Below are 12,944 nucleotides of genomic sequence, written 5' to 3' on the forward strand. Positions count from 1 at the left end.
TGATGAAAGAAGACAACTCTGAAAGAAGAATATGCAGAAACTCACGAGATTGAGCAGAACATAACTCCTGAATCTGATAAGAAATTGAAACTTGATGAATGTGTGTTCATCAAGATCATCAGGAAGGAAGTGTTAGAATCAGCCATGGTGGGAACAACTTTTCAAGCCCTACTAACAACTCCAACTGCAGTTATGATTGCTGGAAAGCTACTGGGATTTGCGTCCCCCAATATCATTTAGAAAGATCATGAATCTGGTGTCGACTGATGGCTACCGCAGCCCAGTAACGGCCAGGAATTACTTATTTTCTTTATATTAATGGGTACAGTGGGTGTAGAATAGGAAACTTTTAAGTTTATACCTGTAGCTCCTGAAGGGAAAACTAATTTATTTGGATCATGTGTTGTAATACTTTAGCGTTAAATGTTCCTGTTTAATGCAGTCATGTATTTACATATAAATTAGCGCTTTATAAAAAATGCTTTAAATAGGGGTTCACCTTTAGAAAAAGTTTAATTAGAAGTTTAGCTGACCATAAATACCTAATGATATGATATCTTTAAAATCCATGCTTTTATCCAAAATATTGTGGTCTTCTGAGTTACAGAAGGCTAGCATCCTTGTTTTATTTAATTTTTTGGCATCATATAAACTGTCTGATGAAAGCCAGCGCCAATATTTCATTGCTCCATATTATTACTGTTGTTTTCATAAAAGGGCCAAAGTAAACATTCATAAAAAAGTTTGCTTTTTAACTAGTTCAGTTAGACTTACTGTAAAGCATAACTGAGTGTATTTACTTGAGATAAATACTGTTCTTCGCAATCATGGATATTTTGATAACTGCTTGTGTTTTTGATTTGTTCGCACACTGTCTCGTTTATATTGTGTGATGAATGGATTGTGCGGGTGTGTGCCGGTTTTCTGAGTCCAGCTGTAACAGCTGTGCGGCCAAGACATCGCTACAGTTATGAGTGCATTTGGTATGATTGCGCATATCCCAGCTTCTGTTACTACATGTACAAGTTAATCAATGATGAAGACGGTTTGATTTTGATTTATTGTTCTACGACGAGCTTGGTTAGCCTACCTTTGACTAGCCAGTTCTCGCGGTAGTGCTGAAATAAGGGACTGTCCTGGGAAAATTGGGACATCTGATCACCCTAATGGGTGACTAAAACAGAGCTATTAAATATTCTGATTGGGCTACAGTGACCCCAAGCCCCAGTTCAGCACTTACGTCACTGTTTTTGAACAGCAGCGAATCAAAAGGAATACTTCAAATTAGCGACAAAATAAAACTTAGCGCAAAGAGGCGTTTCCTGCATCATAGCGCAAATTAATTTCTTTTGTTAATCTGTGGGTCCTGGGGCTTCAGCCCCACCTAACCCTTATGTTAATCCGGCCCTGGTTATGTGGCCTAATAAAAATGTTCAGTTGGAGAAAGTGGACACCCCTACGCCTTCGCATGAACGTGCAAAACGAGAGGTAGGGGTAAGGGGAAGGGCTAAGGTCTAAGGGGAGAACTAGGATTGGGCCTTAGTCCCTTTATTAATCTGGGGTCGCCACAGCAAAATGAAGCGGCAACTTATTCAGCACGTTTTACTCAGCAGATGCCTTTCCAGCTGCAACCCATCACTGGGAAACATCCATAAACACTCATTCACACACATACACTTCGGACAATTTAGCTTACCCAATTCACTATAGCGCATGTCTTTGGACTGTGGGGAAACCGGAGCACCCGGAGGAAACCCCCGCAAACATGGGGAGAACATGCAAACTCCACACCAAAATGCCAACTGACCATCTACATCAGCTTGCAAATTTGAACACTTTGTAGCTAGTATTTTAAAAACATTAACTTTCAGTAATTTAAATGTGTGTGTGTGTGCGTGCATGTGTGAAATTTAATTGTAATCTTTTGCTGAATATCTATTTTGATAGTTACATAACTTTTATATGTTAACTTATCTTTGCGCTCAGATGAAACACATTACCTGAGAACGAGTAATAGATCCAAAAGACCAAAGAGTCTTTAGATATACACTAGATGATAAGATAAACTCAGCCAGGTAGGTGTGCACAGAGCTACCGCTGACTGCCTGGAGCTCAGAGGTCTGATTAAGCTGAAGCAACTTTCAACATGCCAGAGTGTGTTTATGGTCACATGATGAGTATTTTCTGCAGTATAGTGTGGACGGACACTTTTTCAGAAACTCTAGATGAACGCATCTTGACATCATGCTCCTCAGTCACGTGACAAGCCCAACAAATCGATAAAGGAATTGGTTGACAGTGAATTTCATTAATGATAATTATTAATTTTATCAGCAGGTTGTTGCAGCCCTAAAACACACAATAACATCACGACTTAGGAGTAATGAGTCTTTGTCGAATCCAGTAGATAAAAAGTTGAACTTTAAAGCTGCTACTGGTTTGAAATACGAGTAGCATTTTTATTTATGCGATTAATTACTTGCTTTTCCACATTATATTCATGATAAAAAGGCACATGTGCTGCTTTACAGGCTAAAAACAAATAAAAACATTCTCCAAAGTTCAGTCGAGCCAAAAGCAAAAACAACAGATGATCATGCTATTCTAAAAATCTGAGATACAGCAAAGCAAATCACATACTTAAATTATATTAAATATGTTATGAGGTTAATGTTTTGATTTAAAAAATGGATGGCATAAGTCTGAATTATTTTTCTTTTTTACTTCAAATATTTGACTGTGTTGTACTGACCCTTACATTTTCCAAATATACAGTTAAAGTGAGAATTATTAGCCCCCCTTTGAATTTTTTTTCTTTTTAAAATATTTCTCAAATTATGTTTAACAGAGCAAGGAAATTTTCACAGTATGTCTGATAATGTTTTTTCTTCTGGAGAAAGTCTTATTTGTTTTATTTTGGCTAGAATAAAAGCAGTTTTAAAATTTTTAACAACCATTTAAGGTCAAAATTATTAGCCCCTTTGAGCAATTTTTTTTCCCGATAGTCTACCGAACAAACCATTGTTATTCAATAACTTGCCTAATTACCCTAACCTGCCTAGTTAACCTAATTAACTAGTTAAGTCACTTTAAGCTGTATAGATGTGTCTTGAAAAATATCTAGTCAAATATTATATACTGTCATCATGACAAAGATAAAATAGATCAGTTATTAGAAATGAGTTATTAAATCTATTATGTTAGAAATGTGCTAAAAAAAGTCTTCTCTCCGTTAAACAGAAATTGTGGAAAAATAAACAGGAGAGCTAATAATTGAGGAGGGCTAATAATTCTGACTTCAACTGTATGTGGTCTGTTGGAAAAATGAGAACCCAGTCCAGGAGACTCGTTATGAGCAGAATTCTGTGTTGGTTGTTCTGTCAAACACCATCTTAAGAGTAGTCCACAAGTCTGCAATTTTAAAACAAGTCTGATTTGAAACAGAACTGTCCTGCCTATATTATGTTTTCAGGAGGGAGCAGAGGTTGCAGATGAAGGTGGCTAAACAAAGCATGTAGGTATAGGTGAAAAAACCTGCCAAGCCACTGTCCAGACAAGTTTATTAGCAAAAGAGTTCCTTCGGCCTGTATGGATCCACAAAGACAAAGGCACAGTCTTTGAGGCTCTGCCCCTAGCATTTGCATCACTTTGGGATTGCCAATGCTCAGGAAGGTAAGATGTTTACAGGGTTCATACACATTTTTACTACTAAAATTCCATGACTTTTTCATGATTCTTCCAAGACTTCCAAGTAAATTTTCATGACCTAATGTTTCATACAATGTTTACAAATGCGTGGTAAAAAGAAAACAATGCCTGTTCAAATTTATTAAAGCATAACGTAAAACACGCAGCAACCTATTTAGATTCAATTCATATTTATTTAAAATTGATTTAGATAATGCTTACACCGCACTAATAATGTGAGAGTATGTGATTGGCCAAGGACAGAACAGAAGTCAAGACAACTAACCCAAGGTTTCCGCTACTTTTATTCTTCCATGGCATAGCGCCACACCAAAATAATTCCGTCACTGCTATCTTACAGCTTCTCATTCAAAACATTCAGTCGTTTTTTGAAAATTGCGGTTTATAATCACACCAAAACATATTAAAAGGTTAGTGAATTATAACAGCGTGAACTTTTCTATTACTGTAGTATTGCTGTGCGTTATTTGTTTAATAATGCTGACTGACTGACTGACAGGTGCGTGATGCGTGAGGCTAGCAAACACGACGTATAGCTTTCAGTTAAGATGAACAGAGTTTCCATAATTATACTTTATAGATAATGGTCAATGGTTCTGCATACAACAAACAAAGACTTTATCTTGCTGGAGTTTATAGTCGTTTCACTTTACTTCAGGACGCATTAATGCCGCTCTGTAGGTCTATTGGAGACATGCATTAGTATTCCTAGCGACTCTAATAAATATTGGAGACCTACTCACTGCATAAACGCGCTAAATTGCACTACAGCAGCGTTTATTTGAGCGCACAAGAAAATCTGCACTTGAGCAGCGTATATTTGAGGGTGTGCAAGAGGTTTTGTGCACGAACAGAGGAAATCAGTGCACAAACAAAAAGATTTGTATGCTTGTATTACATGAATGCCATCTCGACTTGTCATTGAAATAACGCCATAGGTAGTGTTGGAATATTCAATCAATTCCATGCGTGTTCAATAAAAAAGTTCAGGAAAGTTTTTTTTTTAATGTCAAAAATTTTAATTTTTTGGATACAAATGAATAATTCTATTCACAGAATTCTGTTATCCTCTATGTAATGCAAAAGTTACATTAAGGAGGGGCTCAACCACTTTCATTTCCTGACTTCAACTTATATAGGCAGCTGATATTAACAGGTGGAGTTTAGTGGAATTCGTCACTTGTCAATCATTGTCCATTGCTCCATTAGCCACACCCCAGACATAAGTCCCCTTTTTCTACAAATTCTCCGCACAACATTAAAAGCATAAGACTTTCTGTGTTCTGTGTTCAGTTTTAACACCTTTCTCAGACAGGAAGTTTCAGCAGAGCTGAATTTAATTTTGGACCAGCATGCATCTCCTTCTGCAAAAATGCCAATTAATATGCAAAACATCAGACTCGAGAAAATTCTTTAAATGACCGATACAAATAATTGTTTAATGAAAAGAAAAATATACAAAAATAATAAAAAATATATTCCTTTTTCCCCAAGAGTAGTTCTGTGATAGGTAGATCTGTGCAAAAGGCCTGCCACCACAGCTGGAAAAAATCCTAGAGGAAACACTGTAACCTATATTCAAGAATACAGATATTTGTTTTCCATGACTTCCAAAACTTTTCTAGGCCTGGAAAATGCCATGATTTCAAAATTCCATGACTTTTCCAGGTTTTTCATGACCGTATGAACCCTGTGTTTAATGTCTCTCACACCTGGGCAGTTAGAGATTCGAATTAAATTTTATAGTTTTTAAAGTTTTAAAGTTATATTTTTATCATTGTTAATCTGGATCTTTTAGATTTTCTATTGTTAGATCTGAGCCTAAAACTGTCATATGTTGTGAGACAAATGTTATTTTATGTAAAATAAAAATGTATACTCTTATTATGACACCATAAATCTTTACAATAAGATTGAACATTTTGCTGTGTGCAGATACATGTTTTATGAGATTGTATGTAAATCATGTAACAACAAATGTGATATGCTGACCACATTGTCATATTAGTATGGCCACACGTAATTTTGACAGTCACACCACATGACAAAATCTCCAGGTTCTTTGAGTGCATATATATATATATATATATATATATATATATATATATATATATATATATATATATATATATATATATATATATATATATATATATATATATATATATGTATTAATGCCTATTTTAAAATATTTATAATTTCTGAGAGACAGCACGTCGGCTGCCATTAGCCTGCCATACTGAGCTGACCAAAGACGGTTGACGTTTCTATCCACAAGATGACGACAGGACTGCATAAAAAGCCCTTTGAAGATTAAAACAGCCTAATTTCTAACTACAGCTGATCAAATTATTATTAAACTGGTATGCATACCTGCCAACACCCCCGTTTCCACATTTCCCGGGAGTCTCCCATATTTCAGACCAATCACCAGCAACCTTCCCGTTTTGTTATTTGTAATATTTTATTATTAATAAATTACTTGTAAATTGCAAGGATCATCTGCAGGGTGTTGCAGTCTGTGCACACTACACTGCACTGCATTAGTGTGATGCCTAAGTGGGTAGTGTAGTAGTACATATATAACACTATGAAAGAATTACTGTAAGAGTATAGCAGAGAGACAAAAACAGATACTCACTATTGTGCACAGTCTATGAGCTGATATTCATTCGAGCGCTCAAAACAGGCCTTCACACCCTCATCATCCCATAGATGCTTTGCATGTTCAAAGAATTCCTAGAAAAATAAACAAACAAACACAGAATATATATTTAGCATTGTTGTATTGCTACATAAAATATAAATTAAAGAGGATAAGCATCAGGTTAAAATGTTAAATACACAAGTATAATTATTATTATTAATAATACACAATGACATGATAATAATAACAGTAAAATATAATTTCAAATTTAAAACTCTTTTGACTAACAAGCAAATAACATACATTAACATATAAAATCATTTTACCATTTAAGCTAACCAAAATTAAATATTCCAGAGGTAAAGATGTGTTAGGAAATGTCAAATTCCTCCTCTGACTGACGTTGTTCAGTGAATAAGAGAAATATTTAATATATTTTCTTTTTCAATATGTCCACAGCATGAGTACAGTTAATTTTGTGCAATGTGCATGAAATCTGGTCTATATGATCACTTTACAGAATTAAAAAGCTGTAGTAAAATCAATGAATAGGACTAATATTCATAATAATATTAAAATTAATAATAATAATAATAATAATAAATTACATATGCGTATACAGTCCTTAACCTACATGCAAATAATCTAGGACCTTAAAAAACATAACAATATTCAAATAAATCTGAAAGAAAATATCTCTGCAGTACATCTGGCGTGAGTACAAATAAAAGCAGGGGGGTTCTGGGAAACATGCTTGTTTTTTTGCACCTTTTCCTCAGGGAATGCAGACAGCTATACAATAATTAGGCCCCTGGTGAGCGCCCATCATGTAATCATCACAATACAGCAAAACAAATGGATACAGAGATGCAAAACAAACACATTAGAGTTCATGAACAAAGTTAAACGCTCAATACATGGTTGACATGCTACTAACACCTAAAAAAAAAAGAGTGAAAACCTTTGCTTTAAAGTGCAAAAGTGTCAAATCAATGAGTCAACTTTCGTCTGATGTATTGTGTTGGGATGTACCGTCCTGTGAATTTTTTTTATTTTATAAATATTTCCCAAATTATGTTTAACAAGGAATTTTTCACAGTATTTCCTCATATATTTTGTCTTCTGGAGAAAGCCTTATTTGTTTCATTTCGGCTAGAATAAAAGCTGGTTTAAATATTTAGAAACCTATTTTAAGGTCAATATCATTAGCCCCCTTAAGCAATATATTTGTCTTGATTGCAGAAGAAACTACTTGCCTAATAACCTTAATTAAGCCTTTGAATTGCACTTTAATCTGAATGCTTGTATCTTGAAAAATATCTAGTAAAATATTATTTACTGTCATCATAGCAAAGATAAAAGAAATCATTTTTCAGAAATGAGTTATTAAATCTATTATGTTTAGAAATGTGTTGAAAAAAATCTTCATTCCATTAAACAGAAATGGGGGGAAACGGGGGGCTCATAAATCAGGAGGGCTAATAATTCTGACTTTAACTGTATATATACACAGTTATTTTCCTCCCTATAAATAGGAAAAGAGAAATAAATAGATTTTATACAATAGAATAAAATATGGAACACACTGTGCTTTAAGCATCTTTATTGTGAGAAAAAAACTTTAATTATAGCTACAAAAGTCTCTCAAGAGCAGTGAGTGATTTTGTGTTTGTTGTTTGACTGATGATGGTCGGCAGCAGGAATATTGCGCGCTGTCACTTTAAGAGCAGTGCGGTTCTGTTTAATGGTTTCACTTTGACGTGTCTTTTGATTCTCAACTTGTTTATTACAAAAATGAGTGTTAATATGAATAATCACTAAAATCGCATTTTGGACACAAATTTGCATGTATTTGACCATTAAAGCGCTCACATTAAGATGATTTTAGATGTGTGTGCTCTGCTCGTCTCTGAAGCTGAGCGCACACACACAACATCATGCGCTATTTCGCGCTTTTAAAAACATGAATGATTCGATTGAACATCAATGAAGCAAAAGTTACATTACAGTACATGCTTTTAGTCATTTTCACGTGAAACTGAGCTTTGCGGAGCAACAAATGTGTACAGCTGGAAAGGGGGCGGTATATGATGGAATATTCGTTTTATCTCGATTAATGTTTTTTCATAATTGTTGAAAGCCAAAATCAAAACCAAATTTTCAATTAATTGCACAGCCCTAATGTCTAGCATGTTTTCATCAATGAAGTCTTCAAGGAATGGGCTGTCTCAACCCTTTAAAAGGCATCGTACCTGCCCAGTTAGCCTTTTGTGCATTGGTTATTAAAACAAAACAAGAAGAAACAGGTCTTTTCTTTCTTATAGCCTGTTTCCAATCTGTATTGTAGCTTCTTACTGCTAAAATGCAGTAAGTGTTAGTTAAAAAAAGAAACTGAAACGATATTAACTTATATTAGCAAACATCTCAGAAATTGTACTTTGCTGTTGCTTGTTACTAGATTGAGTGTTACTGGCAGTACCTGTTAGAGGTGTGAACCTACACTGGTCTGATGGTTCGAGTATGATTATCATGCCATTGATTCAGTCCAATTCGATATCTCGGTGCATTGACTGTACATTTCATACAGTTTTATATTTTCTTCACAGCACAGCAATTCTTGTATTAAATTTATATATAACATTTATATTTATTCCCCAGTGATGGGTTGCAGCTGGAAGGGCATCCGCTGCGTAAAACATATGCTGGAAAAGTTGGCAGTTAATTCTGCTGTGGCGACCCCAGATTAATAAAGGGACTAAGCTGAAAAGAAAATTAATATTTATATTTATATACTATTTGTAATACAATTTTGTCCTTTAATACAAACAGTCAGATATATATAAACTGTACCTTTAAAAACTGAAGTACATGCACAGAACAACATGAGCATTTATAACAAATGAACAAATATAAACATCCCGCTCGCTTTCTGAGCCTTGTGTAGCGAGTTCTTTCCCAGATGACTGGTCATGCGCTCAACAGAAAGGGCTGCGATTGGCTCTAATGCTCTGCCGCTGTTCACTGATTAGTGACACTAATACACGGCAGCGGTGACCACAGCTGATACATGATAGACGCGGTGGCGAAAACTCAGAATTCAGAAATATCACTGTAACAGCCAAGAGGAGAGGAAACTTTACTTCACGACGGCAGGTCAAAGGTCCACAGCGAGAGAGAGAGAGAGAAATGGAGTTTACTTTCAGTTTTTGCATAACAGTGAAACAGGGGCTTCTGCTGTAAGTGTCAGTGAAACACTGTCCAGCAAATACACACACAGTAAATTGTGCAGAGTTTCACAGTTTTAGCATTTTAAATACTTGTGCTCGCCTCCCTCGACACAGTAAGCTACCGTGACATAGCGCATATGAGATAAATGACGTCAATGCGTAATACGTTATGATTATTACTGAACCGATACCGAATTGTCTGCGTCGCGGTGCACAGAAGAAACAAATCATTTTGACACCCCTACTTGTAGTTGACTTTTTAGCAAGACGCTCCTCATATAGCCGCTTGTGGTGTTCTTTTAGGTGCTGGTTTTTGTATTTCCTCGTTCTGCGACAACTCTTACAAATGACCTGCTTTTGTTTGGTGTCTGTGACTTTGAAACCAGGATATTCCCATATTACCGATGTGCTGTTTTTCTTTGATATTAATTAGTCTATTAATGCTTCTAAAGCGGCAAATGCCATCATCCCACTCGTTGGTGCTTACCTGTTTGTGGGCTTTGTGTGTATTGTGGGCTTTCCGCATAGTTTGTTTGTGCAATTCTGATTGGGCAGAACGAAAGTGTGCTCACTCAATTGGCTAGTAAGACTGTCACACACAGACAGCAGTCATGCATTTGTTCTGGGTGGGGGAAGTTAAATAATATATATTTCTTATCGCAGTCTCACATTTAAAATCGCGATTGCAATTCGATTTTGATTAATCGCACAGCACTAGCACCTAGCACAACAACAGGGTACCAAAAGGCAGAGCAAGATGCGCAGCTGAATGATATTGGTTTACAGAGATATGTCACTGGCTCGTGCACAAGCCAGGAGAATGAAAACAAAGGAAGCGCCACCTTGTCGTCATCTTGATGAGCAGCCACAAAGCCAAGAAAAAGAGAAGAATTTACCCTATTCCTCATAGTTGTTTACAAGGCCGTCAAAAGCGTGAGCGGTTTCACTTTCTCACATGCACTTGCCGCACATTTATATTTGAAAATAACAAACTTTTTAAGCTGATGATAATAACATGTGTGCGATAACTGAAGTGCTTCTGACATCCGATCATTTCAGAAACGGACAAACGTGAGAGGGACGTGTGAAAAAAAACAAAAAAGAAGCCAAAAAAACAACAACAAAGGAGCAAATGACTTTTTCAGCAACCTAAAACATGAACAAACTGTCATGTTTAACTATCATCATCACCTTTTGGACTATTATAAACTCGCAATGACAGAATTACTTTCTGACAAGGTGTTAAATGTGCTGGTGAAGATTAAAGATACAGATGTTACTGTGGGCTATATGTTGTGTGTTGTTTTTGAACCCAAAGGACTAATGTATGCTGTGTGTAGATTTTCTGTAATTGGGTACATATCGGAGACTATAAGGCGCTGTATGTGTTCATTTATTTTGCATTAATTTTATATAAAAATCGCAGACGTTACAAATAGGCAATTTGGTAGGCAGTTATAATTATATCATGTTCATAGTAAGGTTAGTAATTAACATTTATACACAAGTATTTACATGTACAATGCATCTGTTTTTTTGAGAAGTGTTTGTCATAAGATATGTGAACAACCTGTACAGCTTTACTTTGACTTTTTCTCGAGTGAGAGTGACGAAGAGTAAGGCCTGATCCCAATTCTACCCCTTAGCCCTTCCCCTCACCCCTACCCCTTGTTTTTCCACGTTCCTGTGAAGGGGTAGGGATGTCCCAATTCTCTTTATCTTAAAGGCGTAGGGCTAAGGGGAAGGGGTAGATAGCTCTTCGAACAAAGATTTTTCAGGAACGCACTCGAAACAAAGGGGTATGAAAATTTCCCAGAATACACCAGCCACAATGGCAGGATCGCTGCACCCGGAAATAAGGAGATGCATAAATTAGTTTTTTTTTTTTTGTCATTATTCTGAATTTTTGCAACAAACAAGCACATGTTTTAATATATTCATAAGCGTGTTCGTGTTTTACAGTCATGATTAAAAAAATGCTAAAATAAAACCTGCTATCTATAATCCCTAATAATAACTCCTGTATAGCAGTCCCACAACATTCTGACACTCGATGATGCTTGAATACCCTGTCAGAAATGTCTAGTGGCTGGGAATGAGCTTTCTACAGTGTCTGCTATAATGTTAGTGTTGTTTTTGTGTGTTTCCTGTGTAAACCACACTGGCCACTGTGTAAATGCGCAGCATAGCTATGATCTACTTGCCACATTAGATCGTTATGATAACATAATATATGTCTTCAGTGATTTCTTGAGGATAAATACCAAAAAATAAAAGTAACTGGAATAACTACAGCAGTCACGATCATCTGATCTCATATGAAGCAAGAGATCGTGATGTCATATGATGACGTGTGCAGGTGTTGTAGTGCGGTCCCATTTCTTAGGGGTAAATTTTGAAGCCCTTCCCCTTCACACTCTGTTTTAAGGGCCAAGGGGAAGGGGTAGGGGTACAAAAATAGAACTGGGATTTGGCCTAAAATTTTCTGTCGTACAACATGCATCATTGGTACCCTTTTGGCAGAGGAAACGCAAGCCTGATAAAGGTGACTTGTACCAAACAGCACTGTACCACTAGAGTGCAAACTAAATAAAGAAAATATTGGGTGCATCAGAAACTTATAAGATACTATTAGGCACATCTAAATTGTGTAGAGGAAGGAGAGTTTCACCTCCTCATCAATAAATAGTGTTGGATAATCCAGAGAGATTCAAAGTTTATTTCAGGGCGTCAATGGTTTAGTTTGATACATTGATAATGATACTGCAGCAGAATAAACAAATGCTAATTATTAATTAAAAAACAAAAGACCTCCAATTGGGGGAATTGTACTCCATGTGCAATGACAAAAATTCTGAAAGGTACTGAGACACATTAATCAATTTATATGTTAGCGCTATTCACAGAAAGGCACAAAGACCTGAAGCAGTAGTGTTCTATTTGTTAAAACGGCATTCTTTTTTGGTAACAAACCCTTCTTCACGGTTGGAAAAGATCAGATCCCTTTGGAAATGTCAGCATGATGAGCCAGTCCGCTCAGGGACAGTGAATAAATGCAAAACATGAAAACAAACTTTAACGACTATTAGTGGCCTTTCATTTAACACAAACATTTTCTACCTGCACCTTCATTAGTCAGAGAGGAAGCCAAAAAGTAATTAGGAGGGAGTTAAGTGAGGTGCACACAGCCCTCCAGAGAGTGTGCTAATGACAACCTGAGCTCACCAGAGCCTCCCAGATGCCCAACGCAACTGTCACTACTGAACGCAACAGACACACCCCGGGGACTTGCACATTCAAAGGCAGGCATGCAGTGTAACAAACAGACTTTTCTGATTCCACTCAAATGCTGAAAAGCATAA

At 36.2% G+C, this 12,944-nt stretch overlaps 1 protein-coding gene across 1 annotated transcript in view; it reads right to left on the reverse strand.

The window, feature by feature from the left end:
• Nucleotides 1-12,944, reverse strand: part of gnal (guanine nucleotide binding protein (G protein), alpha activating activity polypeptide, olfactory type) — a 74,247-nt gene that overhangs the window by 30,505 nt on the left and 30,798 nt on the right. Inside the window, exon 5 of the mRNA XM_056450482.1 lies at nt 6,350-6,447. Coding sequence (XP_056306457.1) covers nt 6,350-6,447 — 98 coding nt within the window. The remainder of the gene's footprint in view (nt 1-6,349; nt 6,448-12,944) is intronic.

This window comes from Danio aesculapii, chromosome 24 (genome assembly GCF_903798145.1).
Source record: "Danio aesculapii chromosome 24, fDanAes4.1, whole genome shotgun sequence".
NCBI lineage: Eukaryota > Metazoa > Chordata > Actinopteri > Cypriniformes > Danionidae > Danio > Danio aesculapii.